Genomic DNA, 26,448 nt, shown 5'->3' on the forward strand with positions numbered 1-26,448 from the left:
CCTGATAGCCCTGCTGAATGATGAAAAGAGTGGACATGGTGGAATATCCTGAGGCTTCCTCTTGGCCCAGTAGTAGCTAGCAAACGTCCCAGCCAGCGTGCACTGCTCCAGGGCCAAGCTGAAGTTGACCAGCCAGAGGAAGACCAGTAGGTTGGACAGCTGCAGCAGGAACAGGTAGCGGTGGTAGGATGTCTCTCCGCCGTAGAAGGCAAACAGACACTGAGAACCCAGACACAACGCTGATTTGGAGATGTTGGTTCCGTTGAAGGTCTGATAGAGACGTGAGGAGGAGAACAGAGGAGAGGTATTTACTATGTCTCTAAGTAAGTTTGTGCAATATGAATTTCATTTATTAATATATTCATTATTTTAGTGTGCAGACTGAGGTTGGTATGTTAATGTCAAGGGTTGCGCAACATACAATATATGCGTTTCTGCAGAATGTGCAAAGGTATAAGTTTTAAAATATATTGGTTATGTCTTATACAGTACATAAGTGAGTGAAAGAGGTGACACAACAAAGTACTACAAAGACATTTTAATTGATTTATTTTTACTTTATTCTGGCCCCTCTCTATTATGAAGGTATTAGTGGAGCAAAACAACTGAGAACCTGTGACCGTGGAATCTGTAGTTGTAGAAAATAGTTACACATGTGTATCAGTAAATTTCGAGTCACAGAGAAAAATATTTTAGGAGTTGCAAACTTGTAGAATTAGCAATTTAAATTTGAATTCATCAAATTCAGTGCCTCATGTCGCTATTTTCCAAGCTACTGTAGCTGTCGTATACCGTGGAGGCTTTCGTCACACGGAAGTGGGCGTGGTTTCATCTAAACTGGGTTGGAAAAATGATAGACGGACAGGCACCCAAAGGAGCTCCTTTGATTGGCCAAAAGGGTGAGCTCTGAACAGTGCCCGCCCCTGACTTTACAAGTTCACAAATCAGTTTTGTGCCACATTTCTTATGTGATGTATGTGGTGCAAAAGTGAGAGCAGGCAGAACTTGTCATTTGTGAGCAAAAAAACAGCATTTGAGACTTGCAGCAGCAGATTAAAGCAGTTGTAGTTATTGTGTTAGAAAAATATCCAAGAAAAAAAATATTTGTAAGAAAATATTCTACAGGTGTGCAACTCTCATTGCATGAATTCACATACTGATTTGTGGATGTGCAAATTTTGTGCATGACTTCACATTTTTTGATACAGGTGTGTGAATGTGTTTACACCTTGTTTCCACTGTCACAGGTTCTTCTTACCAGTGCGAATCCACTGCAGACCTTTAGTAAATATGGACAAATTCAGTTTGACTGTTGCCCCAAAAGGGCCTAAAACCTTAGTCAATACACTCACTCCTAAATATCATGTATGACTTTGTCATTACTTCAAAACGCAGAAAGATAAAGACATTGAATTGAAGATAATACTGTACCTCAGGGTTGCAAGTACTGTTGGCATAGGGGCAGCTCACATCAGGAGACATCACTTTGTAGATGGCTTCCCCTGAGGATGCTAGGTAACTGGTTTCATAGTGCTGGTTAAAGACACATCTAAAAAGCTGGTTAGAAAGCTAATGAAATAGAAATGGATAGAAGTGCTTCACAAGTATATATTTTACATTAGCATGACTTCTTCAAATGAATCTCTCTGCTCTGAACTACAAAAAGTTAACATAAAATGTAAATCTGTTTCTCTTTCCATTTTTCCTTTTGTTGCTTGTGACCACTGTGAAGGATACACGGCAGTAACCGCCCAGTAGGAGATGCAAACAGTCAACAAGAGAAAAGTGATGATTGGAAAGAATAGTGTGGACATGATGTGACCGATGGCTCTGCAACAACAGAGAACCAGGAAGAGAAGACCAGGAAAACAACTATCATTATACAGCATATTCTTTAAAAAAGAAAAAAAGAACATAATGTGAAGGACATTCACACATCTAATTTTTGTGATTTTCCTTTACTCGCTTTAGAGTTCATACTTGCTAGCCTCTCTGAGCAGGGCGATAGCCACTCGGACTCTTCTCCTTAAGAAGATCAACATCAACAAGATGGAAGCTTCTGTCACCCCCAGAGACACCACTGACAAACACAAACAACAGACAGTTTATGCTGTTTATATTTTCAGGGCCAAGGTAGTTGCATAGTTTCATTTGTTACATTTTTGCATTTGCTCTAATTCCCCCCAAGTTTACTTTTGATACTCTGGTGTGTCAAATTATTTCTAATTCCCCTCAAAACTATTTTCTCATCTTAGTCTGAATTACTACAGTTTTATGACCAATAGGTTGACTTAGACCAATGCAAGGTACAAGGTAGATTTATTTATCATTTTACAACACAGGGTTGTGAAACAAGATTTAAGTTGCAGTTCCCTTTATGCTATTCACAGAAACAGACGTTAAATACAAAAATTATATACAGTAGATAATAAATAATAAGTCATAGTGATAAAACTATGTTACATGGTGGAGTGCTGGGGATTAATTAACGAGTCTCACAGCCTGAGGGAAGATACTGCTCTGTAGTCTGGTGGTACAGCGGATACTTCTGTGTCGCTTGCCAGACGGCAGCAGGGTGAACAGGCTGTGGGTGGGGTGGGTGGGTGGGGGGGTTACTGTATTTTAGTATCCTTTGGGCTCTGTGCAGTCACCTCACCTCACCGACTGCTGCTCGGTAGATGGGTACTGATGATCTTCTGAGCGGTTTTAATCACCCGCTGCAGAGCCCTCCTGTCCTGGGCCGCATCCCATGCCAGTTTGTGATGTTTCCAGTCAAGGTGCTTTCTATTATTTCTACTCTGTAAAAGTTAACAAGAACTTGGCACAGGAATTTTTGCCTACTTAAGTTTCCTTAATAAATAAATAGATATTTCTGGGCTTTCTTTACCAGCGTGGAGATGTGAGAGGACCATGTCAGGTTCTCTGTGATGCTGATCAACGATCAGCTCGTTGGTTTTGCTGACATTGAGGAGTAGTTTTTTCTCTGTGCACCACTAAGCAAAATTTTTGATTTCCTCTTGATTTGGAGCTACTTAGCAGAGTTTCAGGAGCAGGACTGCACCTCAGTCACACCACTTCCGTCCTTCCCGTAAATACCCACCTAACCATCTCCTCCTCTTTCGCTCTCGTATTCTGCACCAGAATCGACATCACGCAACATCGCCTCGAGCACACTCAGAAAAGTGAGCTAAAGTTACTACTTCACCCTACGAGCAACTTCATCCATCCACTCACCTCATCTCGAACATGGACTTCATCTCACTATCCCCATTGGACGATGAATGATTCGGACAAAATCAGGATAACCACGTTCAAAGTTTCCATCAACCTCGCCAGCAAACCCGACAACAGAAGCCAAAAACTTCTCTGCTGCCTTAGTGCCAGAGACCCTGCTTTCTGTAATCCGAAAGCCATTCACGAAGCAAGTGAGTCCAACATGCCCCTACACAGTCTCTTCCTTGCCCACCTCCATCAGCAGAAAAGAGAGGAAGAGGCAATTCAAGGACAGTCCATCACCGTCACTGCAATTCTCCGACTCCACTGCTTAACAGGACAACTCTAGTCCCTGCCAACGTCTCGACCACTATGGGCTCACAACACGTAGCTGGTCGCAGAGTCACCACACTCCAGCGAGATCCCCCGAAGACCAGCCTTCGTTAATAAAATTCCGACTGGACTGTTGCCACTCTACAAAAACACTAAAAGATAAAGGAATTGTTTTTCACAGAACGGACAGCAAAGCAAAACTTTCCAATGCACTCATTCCAGCCGTCATGCCCACAGTACTGTCAACACAGCACTCTTCCAGGTGACATCACCAAGCACACCCCAACAACACGCTGTGACAGCAGAGCTCATGTTAAAGGGACAGTTCACCTATATCCTTCAGCTCAAGACAGCAGAAAGGCCAGCAACAATGAATAACGGGAGTCACCAGCAACAACCTCTCATCATATCTTACACAATCCGAGAGAGAGATTTTGGTAAAGGGGGGTGGGACCATCTTTGATAGAACGTGTTTCGATGGCCGTCACGCTTAGGTAACAAAACGGGTCATGTTACGAGATCGGAGGAAGGTGGTTACGTTATACTGTCGTGAAGGTAGCAGAAACTCTTCCAAGCTTCTAAGTAAGACGAGACGGTTGAGCTGTCTCCATGTTGGGGGCTGCAGTCATGCATGTACATCATAAACAGGAGGGGGCTGAGCACACAGCTCTGGGGGGCTCCAGTGTTGAGCACTAGAGTGGAGGAGGTGTGACCGCCAATCCGAACTGTCTGGGGTCTGTTTGTGAGAAAGTCCAATATCGAATTACAGTGTGTGATACTCAAGCCCAGAGTGCTAAGTTTTCCACTCAGTTTCATGGGGGAGATTGTGTTGAATGCAGAGCTGAAATCAACAGACAACATTCTGATGCAGGTGTTGTTGTTCTCAAGTTGTGTGAAGACTGAGCGGAGGGCAGTGGAGATGGCATCCTCTGTGGATCTGTTGGTTCTGAATGCAAACTGGTGAGGGTCCAGGCTGGCTGGGATGTTGTTCTTTATGTGCTGGAGAACCAGTTTCTGAAAGCACTTAATCAGAATGGGGGTGAGAGCCACAGGGCGGTAACCATTTAGACTAGACACTGCAAACATTTAGGTACAGGGACAATGGTGGCTGTCTTGAAGCAGGTGGGAACAATCTCCTGTGACAGTGATGTGTTAAAAATGTCAGTAATGACATCAACTAGCTGATTGGCACATGTTCCAAAACATGTTGATCCAAAAGTAAGAATCTCAATTCTAATGACTGACAGACTTCCTGTGAAATATGACAAAACAGACTTACATAATATGATCCATGTCTGTGTGAGTTGTAGATAGACCTGCAGGTCAGTCTGCAAGCCGACTTCTACAATGGCAACATCAGAGCCTGGTCTGTGTCTGATCTGGGACAACACCATGGAGCAGTGCCACATACCTGCGCACACACACATACAAACACACAGATACACATTCAATGAGAATTTCAGAGAATACAAATAGAAGGTTTCAGAAACGTTTTCACTACTTCTCCAAGGGTTTCTTTGATCACTTCATGAGATAATTGAGTTGAAGTTCAAGACAGATTATCACATATCCTCCCTACATTAGAAAGATAAGATTCAGGTAGAAATCCCTTTAAAACAATGTAAAGCCCTAAGTACACACCATATGCCAGCAGCAGTATGACAGTGATGATGATAGTCCACAACAGCAACCCAGCTGTGAACCTCAGCAGCAGGATGAAGACCAGACTAATGCCCAAGGACAACAGCAGACCTCTGTGACATATGCACAGATACAAGAGAGAGTTAAAAACATAATGTTAAAATATAAGGTTATGTATGTAGATGCAACTTGATCTTAAAACTTGAAAATCACCCTTATCTTGTCACATTTGTTCAGATTTTGAAACTTTCAACAACCTCCACATGCTTCATCAGTCAGTTTTCTGAAACTAAATTAATTCAGGTTTGTCACAGTGTTTTCAAAAGTACAGGGAAAAAAAGAGAAATTTCATGCACATTTCTTCTTCTAATGCAAACAGAACAATCTACTGCTGGCGACAGGCTGCACACCTCCAACTCCTCAGCAAGCTAACCAACTTTCATTATACCCTTGTTGTGTGGAAAACTACTTGCGCAGTGTGTAGCATAAATGCAGATTGCGGTTGTAATTATTTTTTACTGACTTCTTTATGAAAACAACATGAGTTTGTTTGGCTGCACTGTAAACAGATACACCAGCTGTTGTCTTGTTTGCTGTAGTATTAAACCGCACTTACCACGGTAACCACGGGTGTCACTAAGTCAACCAGGAGTTAAATCTAAAGGATTACAACTTTATCTTGTGACAGACTTGTGAGGCACTGTGACAGAACTGTTTAATGGAACAGACTTGAAACATCACCATCAAGTAATAATAAATCAAGTAAATTTACTGTGGATGTTATTCAGAGAGAACACGACAAGTAAATGGTGACAACTTGGAAACGTTTTAAAACCTTTGGAAGGAAAGTAGATATCAGCAGAACTGCTACTGATAATTGTTCACATATTAGTCTAGTCACACACTAGCTCTGATGAACAGTGTTGGCAAAATGGTAAGTGGGAAATAAAAATCTTTGAGACAAGATTAGATGTTGTGGTTTTACACAAATGCTGTTCTATGTGTGTGTGTTGTTTGTGTAGTTACATGAGTATCCATGCCCATGACTTGGCATAATCTTCCACTATCTTCATGCCCAGCTCCTTAGTGTCCATTAGTTCTGTTATACCCCTGCATGGAGGAGAGAAAAATGTGTTAATATGCAAAAGTGGGATTTGACTAGAAATTTAAAAGGGTCCTGAACAGAGAGAGAAGACAGAGACGGGTCCCATAGATGTTATACAGCAGGTAAAATAAGTATTGACCACGTCACCATTTTTCTCAGTAAATATATTTCTAAAGGTGCTACTGAAATGAAATTTTCACCAGATGTTGGTAACTCATGAAATCCACACATGCAAAGAAATCAAACCATTGATGTCCATAAATTAAGTTATGTATAATAATGTTAAATGACACAGGGAAAAAATATTGAACACATTCAATTCAATTCAATTTTATTTATATAGCACAAATTCATAACAGAAGTTATCTCATTGCGCTTTTCCTATAGAGCAGGTCTAGATCGTACTCTTTATAATATTATTCACAGAGACCCAACAAATCCCACCATGAGCAAGCATTTGGCGACAGTGGCAAGGACATGAAGAAAGGGAGTTGCAAAAAGGCATGGAAAGCCAAGACAATCAGTAATTAGAAAGCAATCCTGCCCCTTGTCAGTGCAAATTAATATCAGCTGGTTCAGTCCCAACTGATGGCCTATAAAAAGGTGTCTCATTACCAAGGTGTCACAGAAGAAACATCTCATGATGGGTAAAAGCAAAGAGCTCTCTCAAGACCTTCGCATCGTTATTGTTGCAAAACATACTGATGTCATTGGTTACAGATGGATTTCAAAACTTCTGAATGTTCCAGTGAGCACTGTTGGGGCCGTAATCCAGAAGTGGAAAGAACATCATTTCACCATAAACCAGCCATGACCAGGGACCTCGCAAGATTTCTGACAGACGAGTGAAAAGAATAATCAGAAGAGTTGTTCAAGAGCCAAGCACCACTTGTGGACAGCTTCAGAAGGACCTGGAATTAGCAGGTACAACTGTGTGAGAAAACGATAAGTAATGCGCTTAACGGCCGTGGCCTGTATGCACGCTCACCACGCAAGACTCCATTAGTGACGAAAAAGCAAGTTGAAGCTCCTTTAAAGTTTGCTGCACAACAAAATTGAATTCTTTGGATGCCATAATACACACCATGTTTGGAGGAGAAATGGCACTGCACATCACCCCAAAACACCACACCAACAGTGAAGTTCGGAGGTGGAAACATCACGGTGTAGGGCCGTTTTTCAGCATACGGTACTGGCAAACTTCTTATAATTGAAGGAAGGATGAATGGAAAAATGTACAGAGACATTCTTGATAAAAATCTGCTGCTATCTACCAGGATGATGAAGATGAAACGAGGGTGGACATTTCAGCAAGACAATGATCCCAAACACACAGCCGAGGAAACTCTCAGCTGGTTTCAGAGAGAGAAAATGAAGCTGCTAGAACGGCCCAGCCAATCTCCTGACCGGAATCCAACTGAAAATCTATGGAAAGAACTAAAGATCAGAGTTCATAGAAGAGATCTGAAGACTGTTTGTGTGGAAGAACGGGCCAAAATCACACTTCAGCAATGCATGCAACTCATTTCTCCACACAGGAGGCGTCCTGAAGCCGCCATTAAAGGCTTTTGTACGAAGTATTAAATGAATTTCAGTAAGCGTGTTCAATACTTTTTCCCTGTGTCATTTAACATTATTATAGATAACTTAATTTATGGACATCAATGGTTTGATTTCTTTGCATGTGTGGATTGCATGGGTTGTTACCAACATCTGGTGAAAATTTCATGTCAATAGCACCTTTAGAAATATATTTACTGAGAAAAATGGTGACGTGTTCAATATTATTATAATTATTTTACCTGCTGTATCAAAGACAAACACATTAAAAATGTTTTTAGAATCAGCTAGATGCTAACTATACACATTTGCATTCCAGGTCTTGATGAGATATTTTTCAGCAAAATAGCTGGCTTCTTGTACAATGGAATTTATAATTGTCAAAAAAGCGTTCACACAAATCAATATTTTTTTCCCTAATACTAACATCTTGAAACTACATGCGCCAATCCTTAATCACATTCCCTCACTTCATTACAAACTGAAAATAATTTTTGATAAAACACAGACTTCTGGAAGTTAAAATAAAAACTTGTAGAAAGTCTACTGTAGCTACAGTACATGTCACCAGTCAACTAGTGACAAGAAACACATGTGAAAGTAAGTCACCCACAGGGTCTAATAGATTTGGGGGTGGGGGAGGGGTATTGGTTGGATAAAGTGCAGTTATTTTGTAGTGCTATTGAGTGATATTTGACAAGTCAAAACAGCAAAAGAAGAAGTTACAGTACTTTGTAGCATGTTGGAGTTCAGTAACACTGCGTGCCATTTCCAGAGCATCTTTAAACCGGGTTCTGTTAGCTACAGTCACAGTCCCATTCAGAGTGATGAAGTCTGGTAGACATCTCTGGAGAACTGACACACACACACACACACACACACACACATATGTTCTTATAATATTCAATATGAGTGCATTATAGTTAAAAATGTCAAGGTGAGAGTGACCTGACATTTTGGACACTAATACCCATTTGCACTGTAAGCACCATGGTATTCTACTACGTAACTTCAGCCATCAGGACTAGTGAAAAATTTTAGATTTTATGGGTTTGAGAAATAGGCGGGGCAAAATGGCTCTATAGCGCCCCCTTGACATTTTCAAAAATTCTGCCCCTCTTTCCTGTTTCACACACGAACAAAATTTGGTACACACATGTAACATGCCAAAAAAGTCTCTTGGAGCCATCAACAAAACCAAACAGGAAGTCGGCCATTTTGATTTCATTTTTCTTTGAAAAGTTGCTCAAAGCTTGAGTTTTCGTTGAACGGTGTGGCCGTTATGGGGCAGCGAATTTCGATGTTTCGTCATGAAACAGGAAGTGGTTTGTAAGTCGATTGCACATGGTCCAATTTCAACTAAGTCATAGTCGTAGCGCCACCTACTGACAACAGTAGGTAAGCCCCTCCTTACGGTTTGATGTACATGTATGAAATTTGGGGTGGCAGATGTTAGATGCCAAGACGAACAAAAAAGTTTCTTAGTACCATGACCTAAACCCTACAGGAAGTCGGCCATTTTGAATTCATTTTCATATTTTTGCCAATTTATAAGGGTCATGTTTTAACAAACTCCTCCTAGACTGTTAATCTGATCCACTTCAAACTTGGTCAACATACATAAAAGAGGTTGCAGATGAAAAGTTTGCACAAAGCTTGAGTTTTTGTCGAACTGTGTGGCTGTTAAGGGGTAGCGAATGTTGATGTTTTGCCACGAAACAGGAAGTGGTTGGGACTTCACTGTACATGGTCCCATCTGAACCAAATTTCACATGTATGATAAGAGTCCCGCCCTGAACATATCTAGTTAGATGTGTTTATCTAGAACAACATTCAGTTATTGTCATAGCACCACCTACTGGCAACAAGAAGTCAGCCTTCTGTGACAAAAATCATCCGATTTACATCGAATTTACATGGTGTGGTCTACACATGATATCCAGCAAGAGTTATTAGTGTGTATTCTCTAGCTCAACATAGTGGACACAGAAAGTAATATTTATACAGGACGTTGCTGTAACTTCAGTTTACACCGTCCAATCTGCCTCTAATTTCACATGTTTGATAAATGTCCCACCCTGATCACATCTACAGGCCAATAATGATGTAAAGTCATAGCGCCACCTAGTGGCATCAGGAAGTAAGCCTTCCATGGCAAAGATGATCCAATTTGCACGAAATTCTCGTGCTATGGACTACGCATGATATTCTTCAACATGACGCATAAAGTACATTTTCTAGCGCCACATAGTGGACACAGGAAATTACATTTAACTCCTACATGCAGTGACCAAAACACATCACAATTCAGAGCTGCTTCGGCAACCAGCAAGGACGCTCAGCCGCCAGGGCCCGGTTAGAGGTGTCGTCCTAATCTGGGGAGTCGCTAGTTATGGAAGGGGTGAAGAGATGAATAATATATAATAGAAGATAGATGAATAAGTATGTAAACAAATTAATAAATGAGTAAATAAACAATTAAATAGATGATGAAATAAATAAATAAATTAGTAAACAAATAAACAACCAAACAAACAAAAATGAGTTGATGAGCGAGGAGGTTCTGTATAACACACTGTCTGACTTTCTAATGTTTAACTATTTTCTGGCTCATAATCAGAGAAACTGCATTTACACCATGGGATGAAACATTCAAGATGATTAGCAACTCCATCAATTCTATAAATATTATCTGATTTATATGTTAGAGCAGATGGAGAGGTTATTTTAATGATTCTGGTCTGCAAAAACGTCTAATTTTGTCAAGTGGTTACTTGAAATTTTGCAGTAGGTTGTTGGGGAGAGAGGTGTCTCATCCTTACATGGTCTACTAGGTACAATCATGGAGGGACAGTCCTCATCTCGTAGAACCTGAGATACTGGCTGGAAGAAACAGAGGAGAGACAGGAGGGTTAGAATAATAATATGTATGTGTTTTCTGGTACTTTGGTCTTTGTGAAGATATCTGGTCCGCACAAAAACAAAGAAGACAGACAAAAACTTCCGAAATGAGGTCATTTTTGTTGGTCTGATGTTTGAAAAGGGGGGATTCAGGTTTACAGCAGGATTACATCATCAGCAAAGATGCAGAGATGTATTCCTGAGGTCTATAGTGGACACTCTCCAATCTTTGGCTACACCTTGAGATTCTGTACATTAAAATTTTAAACAAGATCCACTTTGACTCTCACAATATTGTATTACTGTACTCTATGCTGTACATTGCTGAGTTTTATTTAACCACAACTTATCAAACCACATAAAGCACTCTATTAATTCCTGCTCAGTGTATACATGTTTCTAAATAATAAATGTATATCATTTCTCAGTATTGGTACCTTGTCAGGGTTATTAAAGCCAGGCTTACAGAACTGTCTGTAATATTCCCAGTAACTCTTGCTGAGTTTGTGTTGCAGCTGCATCTCAGTGTAGGTGGCAAACTTGTCTGGGCACTTTGACACACACATCTGGAAGAGAATTGACACAGACAGTTTGTTAATATATTTAGGGAAGATAATTACTACTGTTATGGACATATGGATCACACCGATACTTTATCGATGCCAATGCAAATTTGCTGTCAGCTAGTAAACATCAAGCTGCTTTCAGTAACACGTTTTTTAGAAAATACTTTTTTTATTGCTTTATTGCAACTGCAATCTTTAATCTTTAAAAGTTAATAAACACTATCAATACATTCAATATATCTCTGCAATAAATCTGTGTTGTTCTACAGTGTTTGAAGTGAGGAGTAGGTTAGTCCTCTCTGTCCTAATCTAATACTCTTTAGCTTAAACTGACATGATAAAGGAGCAGCAGATGTAACCATGATAAACTGATGCTGTGTTACTGCAGCAGATATGCATCATTAATTGTTAATAGAGTACCTGAGTTGTGGGGCACTGTAGGTTGATGAGTATAGCCGGGTTGGTACATTTCAAGATGTTGAAATAGAATAGGATGGGTTTCTTCCTGCAAAAAATGTTTATGTCAAGAGTCAGGAATTTGCGATTAACCTCATGGCAAAATAATTGGCTCAACCACAAACATATGTTTGCAGCCATCCATTGTTCAAATCAACAGAGTTGTATTTTAAATTATACTGGAGATCCTAAAGCTTATAAAAATCATGCAAGCTGAATACAGCACTGTTTCCATCTGATGTAATGGTGCCTGCCTGTTTTTTTCTTTTGTTTACAAACATAGAAGAAAACTTTAGGGGAAGATCAAGAGTTTGAGAGGTTAAATAGCATAACATATCTTGTGCCTAACTGCAGTCTGGTCTATATTGACCGTACTGTGTGGAGAAACTGGACTGTCTACAGGGGGAATACGTTTACTGTAGATATACCCAATTATATCTATCGATCAAGCCAGATGAAACTAATCAGTTAGCTAAACTTCAGGCATGCCTTAAGGACATAAAAACCAGGATGACCTGCAATTTTCTGATATTAAACTCTGACAAAACTAACGTTATTGTACTTGGCCCCAAACACCTCCGAGACACGTTATCTAAAGATATAGTTACACTAGATGGCATTGCCCTGGCCTCAAGCACCACCGTAAGAAACCTCTGATCTTTGATCAGGATTTATCTGTTACAGACAGAAGGGCAGGAGACACCGAGGTGGAGACAGAGATGGTTTTATTTACAACACAGCAATGAGACACACAGTGAGTGGAGCAGAGGTGGGTGATGGTTTACAGATACCGTCCTTGCTAGACTGTGGCGGGAGATCGGGAGCAGGAGTCACACATGCTGAAGACAGGAGAACACTTGACAGGAGGCAGGAACACGGGGGAGGAAACACACACGGGAAAAGGCTGGAGTCCAAAGCGTAGTCTGGTTCAGGGAGGATTAGCGTCCTTGTATAAACGAGACCGGACAACTGACTGAGGTGAGTGGGGTGTTCTTATACTGGTTGTGATGCGGTGCAGATGGGGATCAGGTGTGTGATTACAACTCTGGTGAGGGAGCGCGCTGTGGCATGGTGAATGTGGAGCCTGGCTATCCGTGACATTATCCTTTAACTCCCACATGAAACAAACTTCAAGGACTGCCTTCTTTCACCTACGTAACATTGCAAAAATCAGGCACATCCTGTCTCAAAATGATGCAGAAAAACTAGTCCATGCATTTGTTACTTCTAGGCTGGACTATTGCAATTCCTTATTATCAGGCTGCCCAAATAAGTCCCTTAAGACTCTCCAGTTGATCCAGAATGCTGCAGCACATGTACTGACAAGAACTAGGAAAAGAGATCATATCTCTTCAATATTAGCTTCTCTGCACTGGCTTCCTGAAAAATCCAGCATAGAATTTAAAATCCTTCTCCTCACCTACAAAGCTTTTAATGGTCAGGCACCATTGTATCTTAAAGAGCTCATAGTACCTTATTACCGCACTAGAACAAATGCTGGGTTACTTGTGGTTCCTAGAGTCTCCAAAAGTGGAATGGGAGCCAGAGCCTTCAGTTATCAAGCTCCTCTCCTGTGGAATCAGATCCCAGTTTGGGTTCGGGAGGCAGACACCATCTCCACACCGCCCATGATGCACTGAGCTCCCCTCTCCTCCTCTCCCTCTCCATCCGTATGCATTTTTATCCCATTAATGCATGTTACTAACTCGACATCTTCTCTCTCCCGTAGCTTTGTGCTTTCTCGTCTCTCTCTTCTCTTTGCAAAATTTGCATTGTGCTACTGTATGCTCTCTTACTCCTGCTCTCTCTCTCTCTCTCTCTCTCTCTCTCTCTCTCTCTCTCAACCCAACCCAACCAGTCGCCCACTCTGAGTCTGGTTCTGCTCGAGCTTTCTGCCTCTTAAAAGGAAGTTTTTCATCTCTCTCTTCTCTGTTTCTGTCGCTTTCAGCAGGTATTCCTGCCTTCAGAGCTGCAGAGTCTGGATCTATGATTGCAAGCTTGCTGCTCCCCTGCTCGACGACCGCTGCAACAATTATTATTATTAGTCTTATTACTATTATTATTATTATTATTATTCCTATCAATATTACCACTACCATTATTATTATTATTAAATGTGCTTCCCTAAGAAAAATACACCAACAAACAAGACATAGTTAACCCCAGCTATCAAGTCTGTCTTTTAAACATATGACAAGTGCAGTGAAAAATATTTTAAATATTACAAGGGACTACTATAAGGCACAAACTTTTATTATGGGCTATTATATTATGAGGGATTTCCATAATCAAAAGTAACCACACCAAGTCCTCTAAAACTCTTCCCAAGCCTTCAGGATTTAATTTTTTATTACAAGCAATTCAGTTTTCTTGCTATTCATTGTTGTTGTTAGAACTGTATTTGGTCTTGTAATTGTGTCAGTAGTTTATTAAATACTCTCTACTGTACAACCAAAAATGTATAGGGCTCAAGTTGTCCTGTAGAAGCAGGTCTGCATTGGGTGAATGAGACAGGTGCATGCCATTGTTCTGAAAACAACAAGAACTTAGCTATTGTAGTTTGGCTATTGATTTGCCAGCTTATCAGGTTGACAGTGCTGCTGCAGCTCTGACTCACAGCTCATGGAGGCAATGAAGATACTTTATAACCCTTAGTGCCCAATCACTGCAGTTTGCATTAAAGATTGTACTCCTTCTCAGTCTCATAACTCCAACACACAGACATATCTTTAGATTCAGTGTGACTCACACGTCCCGAGGATATCATTATCTCTCTGTCCAGCACAATAAATCCCCTTAGAAATCATAAAGAAGATGCTCCTTAAAACTCCAGAATGTGCCAGAGAATCATCAGTTTTCTTTAGTATCAAAGTAAGCCAGTGAGTTTTTTGTACTTCCATGGGTGAGGGCGTGCCCATAGAGTCAGACTTTGAAAACCCCTGACCTTTTAATATCAGTGGGCTCCTCTGCTGTGTCACTTATTGTATGTATAATATGAATATTTTCAAAAGAAAGAAAAAAAACTCTTCAGCATGCAGCAACAAGGAATCACCAGTAGATGACAACCAGAGGTGGAAATTAGCACCCGCCACCCGTCAAATACGGGTGAATTTGCTCAACCTACCAGCCACAGTGGCGGATAAATAAAAATAGCTTAACAGAGCGATTTGTGACATTCCACAATGCAGATTGAATTGCGAGTGTGCTTGTTTCACTCGGACACTTTAACAAGGAGATACAGAAAAACAATGTAGCGTTTCATCGCTGGGGTTCACATTTAAGGTGTGTTGATTGATTCATGATGTTAACTCATGCATTAAGTAAAATGCAAAAAAACATTCCACCTTAAAAGTTGCTGGTAGATGCCAGTAGCCTTTGAGCGGCATTCTGTAGCTAGCTAACGTTAGTAAAGATGAAAAGACAGCAAATCATCCTTTCATTCATGATTCACTCTTCTGAATTGTTCTTTATTTGTGATGCATTTGCAAAGAAACATTACAAAGCCAGCCTGTTAAACTTAGCCTGCTTGTGCTGAATCCACAATGCCTGCAGGAAATGAAAGCTTCCTTAGCTACGTTTTCATAGCCTAGCCTATTATATAAGCTTGATCTCTGCATGCACTGCAACATTTCCTTAGAATGGACGTTTCCAATGCAGCTTCATTTGCTCAGCACAAGTAAATGAAATAATTCAAAACACAAACTACTTGTGTTCATTCGCCTGTAAGTTCCGGCTTAATGCCGCAAATTACAACTTACTACATCCGTGGTATCGCCTAATACTGCTAGATGTTTGGCTGACTGCTTTGTAATATTCTCAACATGATGAAACTATTTAAATTCAGTTCAATTTAATTCAATAATTGATTGTGTGGTTGTTTTATTATTTTTCACATGCAGTTACACACTGCTGGTGTACTGACGATTTATGCTGCCTTGTCAAAAAAGGCTACCTTATGTACAGTATTTCCATTTCCAGTTGTGTATATCCCATAAATATGGCGTGGGTTGGATTCGAACTTTGGCTGCTGCAGTAAGGACTCAGCCTTGTACATGGGGCATATATGGATATATCTACCATTGACCTGTTGCATGATTTGTCAGTATGTTGAAGCGAAAGAAGAGAAGAGAACTGTAAATTCAGATTTCATGAAACTTGTCGCAGTTTATTACTAATATGTACACTTTGATGGCCATTTGAGGACCAATTTGTGCAGATTATTTGGGGAGGAGGCTAAAGTTCACTCTGGCCCTCAGGCCCTGAAAGACCCAACATCCCAGAATTTTTGTATTCAACCTTCAGAATAATGTTTAAGTAGAAACATTCCTCTAAAACAGAACAACATGTGTCCAAGATTTTCTGAATTATGCTATTATGTATTCATGACATCCCATCTACAGGATATGCACTATTGACGCTAATTCATTTGTTTCAGGAATCAGCAGATTAGGATTATTACATTTTTCAATTCTAATTTGCCATCAAAGCTCTACTGAAATGCAACTAGTATTACTCAGTAATCTCCTGTGATTTGTAAGAGTACTAGGATATTTTACTCATGTAAAAGTAATGTGACTTTAAACAAATGTATCTACATTTAACTAAGTAAAATTACTTGTGTAAAAATGTAGTTAGATAAAATTAGTAGGTCAGTTAATGATTGCAACGATTATGTGATATTGGCAGCATGAATGCATAGTACAATGTCTCATTCCTTCTATAGAAACTGCTTGTGCAAATTTTTTACCAAGAGTGGTTTTTAATGGCATTCACTGTTGTATGACCTCCTACATGCTGCTCCTACATTCAAAGATTTTGTTACTCTGGAACCCCAGACCAACACCCCTGTAGGGTGTAAGGGATCTGGTGTGTAGAGTGTAATAGCAGTGACTTACGCATTGGAAGTTCCTTTCTGACCACAGAACTGGCCATAACTGTCTGTTGGATGGAGTACCTTCCTGGGATCCCCATGTAACCAGGCTGGAAAGACAGACAGACAAGACAGATCATTTAACACAGAAACAAGAAGCAGATACACTGCATTCTATAAGCAGTTATACACAGTGGAGACTAGGTTTAGACCAAGTTGTTACTATAATATTATATATCTGATATTTTAACTTTATCTGATATTATTTATTTATAGAATTTGAAATTTATGGGGGAAATTGTAAATTGTGAAGCTACTAAATGTCAGCACAAAATACCTAACTATTTGTAGCTTTATTCAGCCTTCAACTATTCAAATCAGTCAAACGCTGATGTACAACATGGTCTTTGCACAACACAACAGAGAGGGACTGAGACATCCGGTAACCATGGGAGAAATATGGGTGTGTGTGTGTGTGTGTGTGAATAAATGATGAATTTTGCTTGTTTTCAACCTTCCACTATCCCTCAGTGCCAAAACATTGCAGTGACATAAAATAAAATAAACAAATCTCATTACTGTGATTTACTAGGTTTTGTGTTCCTGCACTTGGTTTGTCTCTGAAGTCATTAATATTACCATTACTTTTAAGTATGCTAGTATTGTACCTCATTACTACAGTACATTGCAACATACATTGTGTGTTGTTTTGAAATGTAAATGTAAGTCACATTTGTCTATAATGCTCACTTTTTCAAAACTGTTCACACAGTCAACACAGCAGAAGTCAATGTGGACTAAACTCATTTTCATTGCTTTTACACAAAATGCATTCAATGACCACATCTTTCAAATTTCATGAACTGTTTTCTCACTCAAACTCAACCACCACCAAACCTTTGTGGTGTTTTAGTGTCCTTTGGGCTCTGCACAGGCAGCTCACTGATGTCACGATGCTTAATGGATGGATACCAATGATCTTCTGGGCAGTTTTAAGCACCCGCTGCAGAGCCCTCCTGTCCTGGGCCGCATCCCATGCCAGTTTGTGATGTTTCCAGTCAGGATGCTTTCTATTGCTCCTCTGTAAAAGTTAATAAGAACTTGGCACGGGAATTTTGCCTTCTTAAGTTTCCTTAAGAAATACAGCCATTTCTGAGCTTTCTTTACCAGCGTGGAGATGTGAGAGGACCATGTCAGATTCTCTGTGATGCTGATTCCCAGGAACCTAAAGCTGTTCACCTGCTCCACCTCAGCTCCACTGATGTAGACAGGAGTGTGTGTCTTTGCCTCCTTTTTCCTAAAATCAATGATCAGCTCCAAACGATTGGTTTTGCTGATGCTGAGCAGTAGGTTGTTCTCTGTGCACCACTCTCATCATTGTTTGGAATCCAGCCAGTGATGGTAGTGTTGTTCGCAAACTTCACAAGAGAGTTGTGTCCATGTCCGGGGCTGCAGTCGTGGGTGTACAGTGTGAACAGGAGGGCACTGAGCACACAGCTCTGGGGGGCTCCAGTGTTGAGCACTCGAGTGGAGGAGGGGTGACCGCCAATCAGAACTGTCTGGGGTCTGTTTGTGACTGAGATGTCAGTCCAATCAGTTTCATGGAGGAGATTGTGTTGAATGCTGAGCTGAAATCAACAAACAGCAGTCTGATGCAGGTGTTGTTGTTCTCGAGGTGTGTGCAGAGTGGGGGGCAGTGGAGATGGTATCTTCTGTGGATCTGTTGGTTCTGAATGCAAACTGGTGAGGGTCCAGGCTGGCTGGGATGTTGTTTTTAATGTGTTGGAGAACCAGTTTCTGAAAGCACTTAATCAGAGTGGGGGTGAGAGCCACAGGGCGGTAGTCATTTATACTAGACACTGCATTTTGAACATGTTACATACTACGATAAATGGATTAGTTCCACAATATGTTACTGATCTGCTAACTCCATATTCCTTCCTTCCATATATCCTGAGGGCACCCAGGTCACTTAGGTCATCCTCACAACAACTCTTAGTCTCTCACTCATGCCTCAAAACCAAAGGTGACCGAGCTTTCTCTGTTGCTGCTCCCAAGCTCTGGAATGGCCTCCCATCCGACATTAAAGCTAATGTAGAGTGGTTTTAGCCCATCCCAGGATGGTGTCACGTCTCCGTACCACCTTATTCTCCATTTCTCAACTCCACAGAGGAAATCTTTTCCTTATGGAGGTGGAGAGTTTATCACCACCAGCCACATGATCAGATGTCCCTCTTGGGCACAATGAGTGCTGGATGTCTGGATATGAAGCTCAGTTTAAATTCAATTAGCAAGACTATCTTCATGCCTCATTCATTCACATCTCTCTCTCTGTCTCTCTCTTCCTGCTTCTCTAATCAGCTGATATGGGCATCTACTCTTTCAGTTAACCAACCAGAATTTGCCGTGAACTCTCATCAGCCAATCATATTGCTGCTGTCAAACTTAAATCTGTTCTCCTCTCTGCTCGCTGTCAGCTTTCATTTCAGTGCGGAATCATTGTGACCCTCCTCCACCCCATTCACCTCCTGTTCATCACATCCAGTGCAGGTTGAGCTCTTCAGAAGTCCACTCATCACATCCAGATCTTCAGCATCCTTCCACCACCATATCCTATACTACTCACGGCTTCACTACCCCCGTTTAAATATGATGACATCACTATGGAGTCTAATCGCCAAAGACTCTTCACATTTCTCATCTTTATTATGTCATGTCAATAAAAATGTTTGTTCACTCATAATGAAGCCTCTCCTGATTGACATATCTGCAACACATTGCCAAGGATGGATCAGAAATGCAAAAAGATTCTGTCCCAGGTGGATTTCAAGAGAGGATATAAGATGTGATGTGGATGAGAACTTGTGGCCAAATGCAGGAGACAGGGTTGACTAGCACTGATCAGTCTATATCTGTAGCTCTCCTATACAAGTATGTATATTGGATATGTAGAGTTTGTATTGTATTACTGGAATTACTTTAGTTTCATTTTGTGCACTTGGAATTACTCAAACAAAAATGTCAACAAAACAAAAAGAAAATGAATTGAAGTATATTGCAACATTTCTGATTCATTTCTGTGACATTTACTGTGAGGCAGCACAATCCATGCAATAAGGAAGTTACCTTATATTTGTTGTAATGAAATCATGGTTTATGGTACATAAATAAATAGAAGATACTTTTACAAAGACAACAGTGATACTGTTAGCAGACAAATGTTGTCAGTGTTCTGGTACATGAGTTGATCCTGAGATGCGTATGAAGTGTTTTGTTTGCATCATTTCATTTTGGATGTCAGATGAACTGAAGCTGAGCTGCATGTTACTAAAGAGAACTGTGTAAAGAGTTTTGAAAAAGTGAACGCATAGAGAAATGTGAGTTAGCAATTGTAAAAAAAAAAACTGTAAGTGATTTTAAAGAGATAAGCTACCTTTCTCTTTCATTTGCTCCTATGCTTCACACCAACAGTTTCAAATAATTTTTTGTCATATTTCTGGAAAGGAAGATGTATTCTAAAAATATATATGATAATAATATAAATATTGGTTGATAACCATGTTTTGTGTTTTTTCTATGGTAATAATAAATAATAATAAAACTTTATTTATAGAGCACTTATCAAAACAAAGTACAAAGTGCTTCACAACAAGAAAAATAAAATAACACAGTGAATGACGAAATATAAAGACATAAAACACATGAAATACAGAAAAGCAATAAAATAAACAGTAAAAATTTAATAGTATGGAGGATTGGCAAAATTGACTATCCTTTCTGCACAAAGGGATTAGAACGGAACTCTAGATGTTTTGTAGTGTGGAAAAGTGGCTTGTTAATGACCTGGCCCTAGTAAACTAGTAAATCTTATCATCATTGAAACATTCATATATGTACAGTGCAATAAAATAGTTGATGTAATTAATGACAATGATAAAAGTGTGAATAGAGAGGAGATTGTCTTTATACTGTATGTGTGAGTGTGTGTGGCACTGATGAAAAGAAGGAGAGAAAAAAGGGATGGGGGCTAAGTACAAGGTACAGACAGGGGGTATGTATGAGAGAGAGAGGGTGATGTCATTGGGAATGATGTCATCCATGTTTGGTAGTAGCAGAGCTGGAGTGGAGTGATTTTGTAAACAGTCTTTGTGTGCACCTGTGAGTGTGTATGGCTATGTATTGTGTCCATGCTCTTTATTCATTCACTCATATAATCACATACAGTACATGCACACACAGGCGAATGTGTGTGTGTGTTTGTGTGTGTGTAGAAATGAAGGCTAGTGTGGTTAGTGTGTGCATGTCTGTGTGTAAAGTCGGATTAGTGGATTCACGTTCTCTTTATTGGATGATGTCACCAGTAGCCCCCAGTAACACACACACACACACACACACACACACACACACACACACACACACACAGTGCCTTCAGTGTGGCAAAAAGCCCCACCAGTGGACCCCTGCTCTGATCCACTCACTCAGAACTCCATTAACCACATCTGCTCCGTACTAACACACTGCTCCTTGGGAATGAGCTCATACTAGGATATGAAGCAACACACACATACACACACACACACACACACAACAATTTAGAGGTTCTGGAAATAAGAGCAGTTGTGGTAATAGTAACAGCACAATCTATAGTAGCAGGAATAGGAGTGGTAGTAGGAATAGCACCTGCTGTCCAACTAGCAGTAGTTGGGAGTAGTATTTGCAGTAGTAGCTTCAGCAATAGTAGAAATAGACTGCAATAGTAGAAATAAATTGTAATAGTAGTGGCAGGTAAGTAGCACCAGACAATTCTGGTTCTAGCAGCCTTTTAAATATCTCTACCTGTAATCACACATATCCAAATAACAGACAAAAAGTAATTTACGAGTAAAAATTGGTGGTATATATGTCATTAGATCTGTCTGTGACTGTTTAAATCAGCTGTTTCAGATACTTTTCATACTGAAAGGAATAAAAATTCAGAAGAAATACTGAACAGTTTGGACATTTTTGCACATTTTACATAAAAGAAAGAAAGAAAATAAACTTAACATCAGCATTTGAAAGCTCTGTGATCTAACCCTTGGGTGATATACAAGCCTTTTGGGACAGGGATGATCTCATACTTATCCACTGGTGAAGCAGAAGCTCTGCCTGCTGTTTGAGACTGCACGAACATGAGACTGCAGCTAGAGCTTCAGGAGATTCTTACATTAAAACTGCCTTTAGGTAATATGATTATGACGGTCACCAAATCTAGCATTTCTGTCTGTGTCAAAGGCTTGATAAAAATACTATACTTTTGTCATGTGGAGACAAAGGCTTTGACATGTGAAAATACTGATTTGATCAGAATCTAGGTGAAGCAATTCAGGAATAACTGTTCTGGTTAGGAGCTTTTGTAACCCACAATGCTTATTTAATTGTCTGACAACAGGTAAGATACATGTATGTCAATAACAACAACGAAATAGTGGGTTGGTCTGCATTAAAACACTGTGCAGGTGAATACAGAGAGCAGGAGGACACTGAACAGAGGCTTATCCAGCTGAGACTCAGCAGAGGAACCAGACCCAGTCCTGTCCCCGCTTTCAACTGCATCTCACTTTAGAGATGGCTCAGGTGCCATCACGTGAACAGGTGGTTATATATAGGGGGAGACAGTAGCCTTGGACATGCATCAACTGGGAAGAGGTCAAAAGTCATCGACGAGGAGAGGGTTGGAGAAAGAACAAGGAGGACATTCGCATCTGACACCAGAGACCATCTTCGAAGAGAGACAGGGGTCTCCCCCCATATACACCACCTTTTATCATGTGACCAAAGTTCCATACATAAAATCTGAGGAAGTCTATGTGTTGTGATTGAAAGCTCCAGAACAATTACCACATGAGGCGTGAGGTGAGATTGTTTTGTCAGCTATGGTTTCCAAGGTCAAGAATGAACTTCGAAGTTCAACTTTTTAGCCAACATGTACAGTATGAGAAGTCCTTAAAGTGCTCAGAATAAATGGAAATATTAACACCTACAATTCTAAGATCATGTTGTCATAGTTTTAAGGTTTTGTTCCCTTGTGTGTCTTGTGGTTTTACTTCCTATCTTTGTTTTCCCTCTAGTTTTGATTGTTGGCCCTTCCTTGATTGTTTGCACCTGTATCTCGTTGTTTCACCTCCCCTAGGGTATTTAGTCCGGGTCTTTGTTCAGTGTTGGATCATTGTTGTTAATGTAATCTTGTGAGTGTTCCTGACCTTTGTGTGTGTCGCTGTTTGGTGCACCTTTTGTTGTACCTGGTTCCTGTGCCCAGTTCCCCAGCATTCTTACCATGAGTTTGTATTGGATTCTTTGTCTCCTTTGGACCTTGGCTGGATCCTGGATTTTGTAATTTGCCTGCTCCCTAGTGAACCGTTTTACCACCTTGGACTCACTCCCCTGCTTCCACCACTGCCAGCCTTTTGCCTGTTTGTTGAACTGTCTGCCTACCGGTCTGTCTGACTGTACCTGCCTGCATACCACTTCACCCAATAAACACTGTAGTCATCCGGCTACCTCATCCTCATACCGCTTCCTGATATTCTGCATTTGGGTCCACATACCAAAACCACACCAGAACACGACAGAATGATCCAACCAATCATGGACCCAGCAGAGTTGTCCGAGGAAGTGGACCAGATGGTCCGTGATCTGGTATGCCTAAGGGACATTTGGGGGGTACGTGACGAGTCCCGCAAAAAGGCAATCAAATGTCGGATTGAAACCAGACTCTCGACATCGCCTGGGCTAAGGGAGGCCATCCCTGGGTGGCTCACGGATTTCCTTCATACCCAGACACCCCAGCCTGCAACCCTGCCTGCTACTCCTCAACCGGTCCCAGCCCCGAATCCATACCTAGGCACCCGCCTGGCTCTCGGTGGTCCTTGCAGCCATCGGACAGCACCCCGGCCTGCCAGCCATCAGCCTGCACCCCAGCCTGCTGGCCCCCAGTTCATATCCCTACATACTTACCTCCTACGTGCTAGTCTCGAGTCAGCATCTCAGCCTGCAAGCCAGGGGGCACCTCAGTCTGTTGCTTTCTTTGCGCCGTCCGGGAAATGCTGCAGGAGGAAGCGTGGCTCCCACAGTTGCTCGCCTGCCCAGCTGCTCGCCTGCACTGCGGCCCAGCCGCCCAGCTGCTCACCTGCCCCGCAGCCTTGCTGCTCGCCTGCCCCGCTGCCGCCTCCAGTCCCAGTGCAGCGGCAGCCTCCAGTCCCCACGCCACCGCCGCGGCCAGCACTCCCTGCTGGATCGCAGCAGCCAGCACTCCCTGCTGGATCGCAGCAGCCATCACTCCCTGCTGGATCGCAGCAGCCCCCTGCCTCTGCTGGACCGCAGCAGCCCCCAGTTCCTGGACGCCCTGCTGGATCGCAGCAGCCCCCAGTTCCTGGATGCCCTGCTGGATCGCAGCAGCCCCCAGTTCCTGGACTCCCTGCTGGATCGCAGCAGCCCCCAGTTCCTGTACCCTTTGCTGGATTGCAGCCGCCTCCTGGACTGACTGCTGAATCGCAGCCGTCTCCTTTCCCGGCTGGATCGCAGCAGCACCAACCCCTTGTCGCAGCTGGATTGCAGTTGCCTCTGTTCCTGGCTGGATCACAGCAGCCCCCAGTTCCTGGACCCTTTGCTGGATTGCAGCAGTTCTCAGTTCCTGGGCGCCCTGCTGGATCGCAGCGGCCTCCTGGACTCGCAGCTGGATCGCAGTCGCCTCCTGCCCCGGCTGGATTGCAGCAGCACCAATCCCTAGTCGCCGCTGGATTGCAACCGCCTCCTGCCCCGGTTGGACCGCAGCATGCTGCAGAACCGTTTGCCGGGTCGCAGCACGACAATGAATTCTCTGCTGGATCACAGCAGTATCCTCATCCTCATACCGCTTCCTCATATTCTGCATTTGGGTCCACATACCATACCACACCAGAATACGACACGTGACGAAAACTCCAAATAGTCTCTAAATGGACCTTGGGGTGAGATTGTTTTGTCAACGAATTAGTGCAGCTTTAGAAAATTGACAAATGTATTCACACTGGATTATTAGGGGACCTTGTAGTCTCCCAAAATAATTTAGATAAAAAAGTATAGAATTTTTACTTGCTTATCATGAAAAATTACAGTTATAAGTACTCAATTCAATTACAAGACACACTCAGGTAAAACCCTATTGAGAAGTTTCATGGATGTGAAACATGCCATATGTTTCTGCTTGAACCAATGAATTGGAACCACTGGATTGTTGATGTATTCCAAGTAATTCTTACATGTGTGTCCAGCTGCAACGCAGTATTTGTGGTGTGTACTGTATCTAAACGTTAATTACTGTGAGAACTTTCCACCTACAGTGGTCAATGCAGCATTTCTTTCTTTCCTACAAGACTAAATATAGAGCTGCTCTTTGAGTGCCTGCAAACACAGTCATAGTATCATGGTGTGTGTGGCTGAGAGTTAGAGCAATCAAGAAGAAACAACAAAGATTGTATGTGTTTATATATTCACTAGAGAATGCACTGCAAGAGAGGTCTGATCAAAGAGGCTTTTTGCCACATTGAAGGCATTGTGTGTGTGATTGTGTGTAGACTCACCCACTATCCCCAGGGCCACATATAAGAGGATGACAATGATGAAGATCAAACAACATAAGACATCAGTGCAGCTTCTAAAGAGACAGAGAAGAAACGAGTTGTAAATCCATGATTACTATTCTGCCTAGTCGCTAGTTTGATCACATTTGATTCAAAGGCTTAGGGCTCTGAAGGATTCTGATGTTGCTAAATCCTGATTGGTGCACAGAAATGTGTGACACCATTTTTCAGCTGAACCCTGCCCACTTCAAACCAGTGAGATACTGTCATGTGAAATTTTAAGTTTTAAGAAGTGAACTGTTATCAGATGGCTGCTGGTTTATATACCCAAATGACGTGGGTGGAAAAGTGCAGGGAACTGAAGCCCTGTAGTACTTGAAGAGGAGCTTCATATTACAGACATACAACAGAGAAGTTGAACATAACTGGTGCAAACTCTTTTCGTAGAGAGAGGTTTCTAATAATCATCTTAGCCACTGACCATTTTTCAGTCCAGCTAGCAGGCAAACAGGTCAGTTACAGTATACCCCAGCAGTAGCAGGACGTGCTGACGTGCATATTGTCTCATTTCCGATCTGCAGTGTTTGTGTGTTACTAGTAGCATATTTTTGCTGCTCTAGCTCATCCCAGTTAATTTTGTTTGATTCTTCATTACAGCGGCTAATTATCTGCTTTACATTTAAACGTACAATAGTTCTGCTCAGGCACTCATAGCTCTCTCCTTCTTTTAGCGACTTTCTTGCTAATCCCACAGTTTACATTTACAGCTATTCAGTTTTGCTAGCTACCGTTCTTTAGCTTAGTAGCTAGCGATGGCTTCTCTCTCTCTCTCTCCCTCTACTGCTCTCTCTTGCTCCATGTGTCAAATGTTTAGCTATTCCTCTGCCTCCTTTAGTGATAATGGTACATGTAATAAATGTAGTTTATTTGTAGCGTTGGAGGCGAAGCTTAGTGAATTGGAAACGCCATTAAGCACCATGGGAACTCAATCGATAGCTGCTGTAGTTAGCAAGCCCCCAGTAGCCGGTGTGGACCAACCAGAGGTAGCTCCTGTTAGCCGTCCTGGGGGAGGCTGAGTGACTGTCCGAAGGAAGCATTCCTAAGCAGAAGCCCACGGTTCACCACCAACCTGTTCACGTTTCTAACAAGTTCTCCCCACTCAGTGACACGCCCGCTGAGAAACCAACTCTGTTTGTCCATTTT

At 41.6% G+C, this 26,448-nt stretch overlaps 1 protein-coding gene across 2 annotated transcripts in view; it reads right to left on the minus strand.

Annotated features, from left to right (window-relative positions):
- Positions 1 to 26,448, minus strand: part of slc44a5a (solute carrier family 44 member 5a) — a 56,537-nt gene that overhangs the window by 5,098 nt on the left and 24,991 nt on the right. Inside the window, exons 3-16 of one of the 2 annotated variants that reach the window (XM_044220120.1) lie at positions 25,246 to 25,319; positions 16,671 to 16,755; positions 11,740 to 11,824; positions 11,191 to 11,319; positions 10,675 to 10,735; positions 8,584 to 8,707; positions 6,214 to 6,297; positions 5,188 to 5,300; positions 4,826 to 4,957; positions 1,981 to 2,080; positions 1,738 to 1,830; positions 1,432 to 1,519; positions 1,259 to 1,279; positions 2 to 270 (exon numbers count right to left, since the gene is read on the minus strand). In XM_044220120.1, the coding sequence (XP_044076055.1) occupies positions 2 to 270; positions 1,259 to 1,279; positions 1,432 to 1,519; positions 1,738 to 1,830; positions 1,981 to 2,080; positions 4,826 to 4,957; positions 5,188 to 5,300; positions 6,214 to 6,297; positions 8,584 to 8,707; positions 10,675 to 10,735; positions 11,191 to 11,319; positions 11,740 to 11,824; positions 16,671 to 16,755; positions 25,246 to 25,319 (1,458 nt within the window). The remainder of the gene's footprint in view (position 1; positions 271 to 1,258; positions 1,280 to 1,431; positions 1,520 to 1,737; positions 1,831 to 1,980; positions 2,081 to 4,825; positions 4,958 to 5,187; positions 5,301 to 6,213; positions 6,298 to 8,583; positions 8,708 to 10,674; positions 10,736 to 11,190; positions 11,320 to 11,739; positions 11,825 to 16,670; positions 16,756 to 25,245; positions 25,320 to 26,448) is intronic. The other variant, XM_044220121.1, reaches the window with a different exon arrangement.

The sequence above is a fragment of the Siniperca chuatsi genome, linkage group LG13 (assembly GCF_020085105.1).
Source record: "Siniperca chuatsi isolate FFG_IHB_CAS linkage group LG13, ASM2008510v1, whole genome shotgun sequence".
Classification (NCBI taxonomy): domain Eukaryota; kingdom Metazoa; phylum Chordata; class Actinopteri; order Centrarchiformes; family Sinipercidae; genus Siniperca; species Siniperca chuatsi.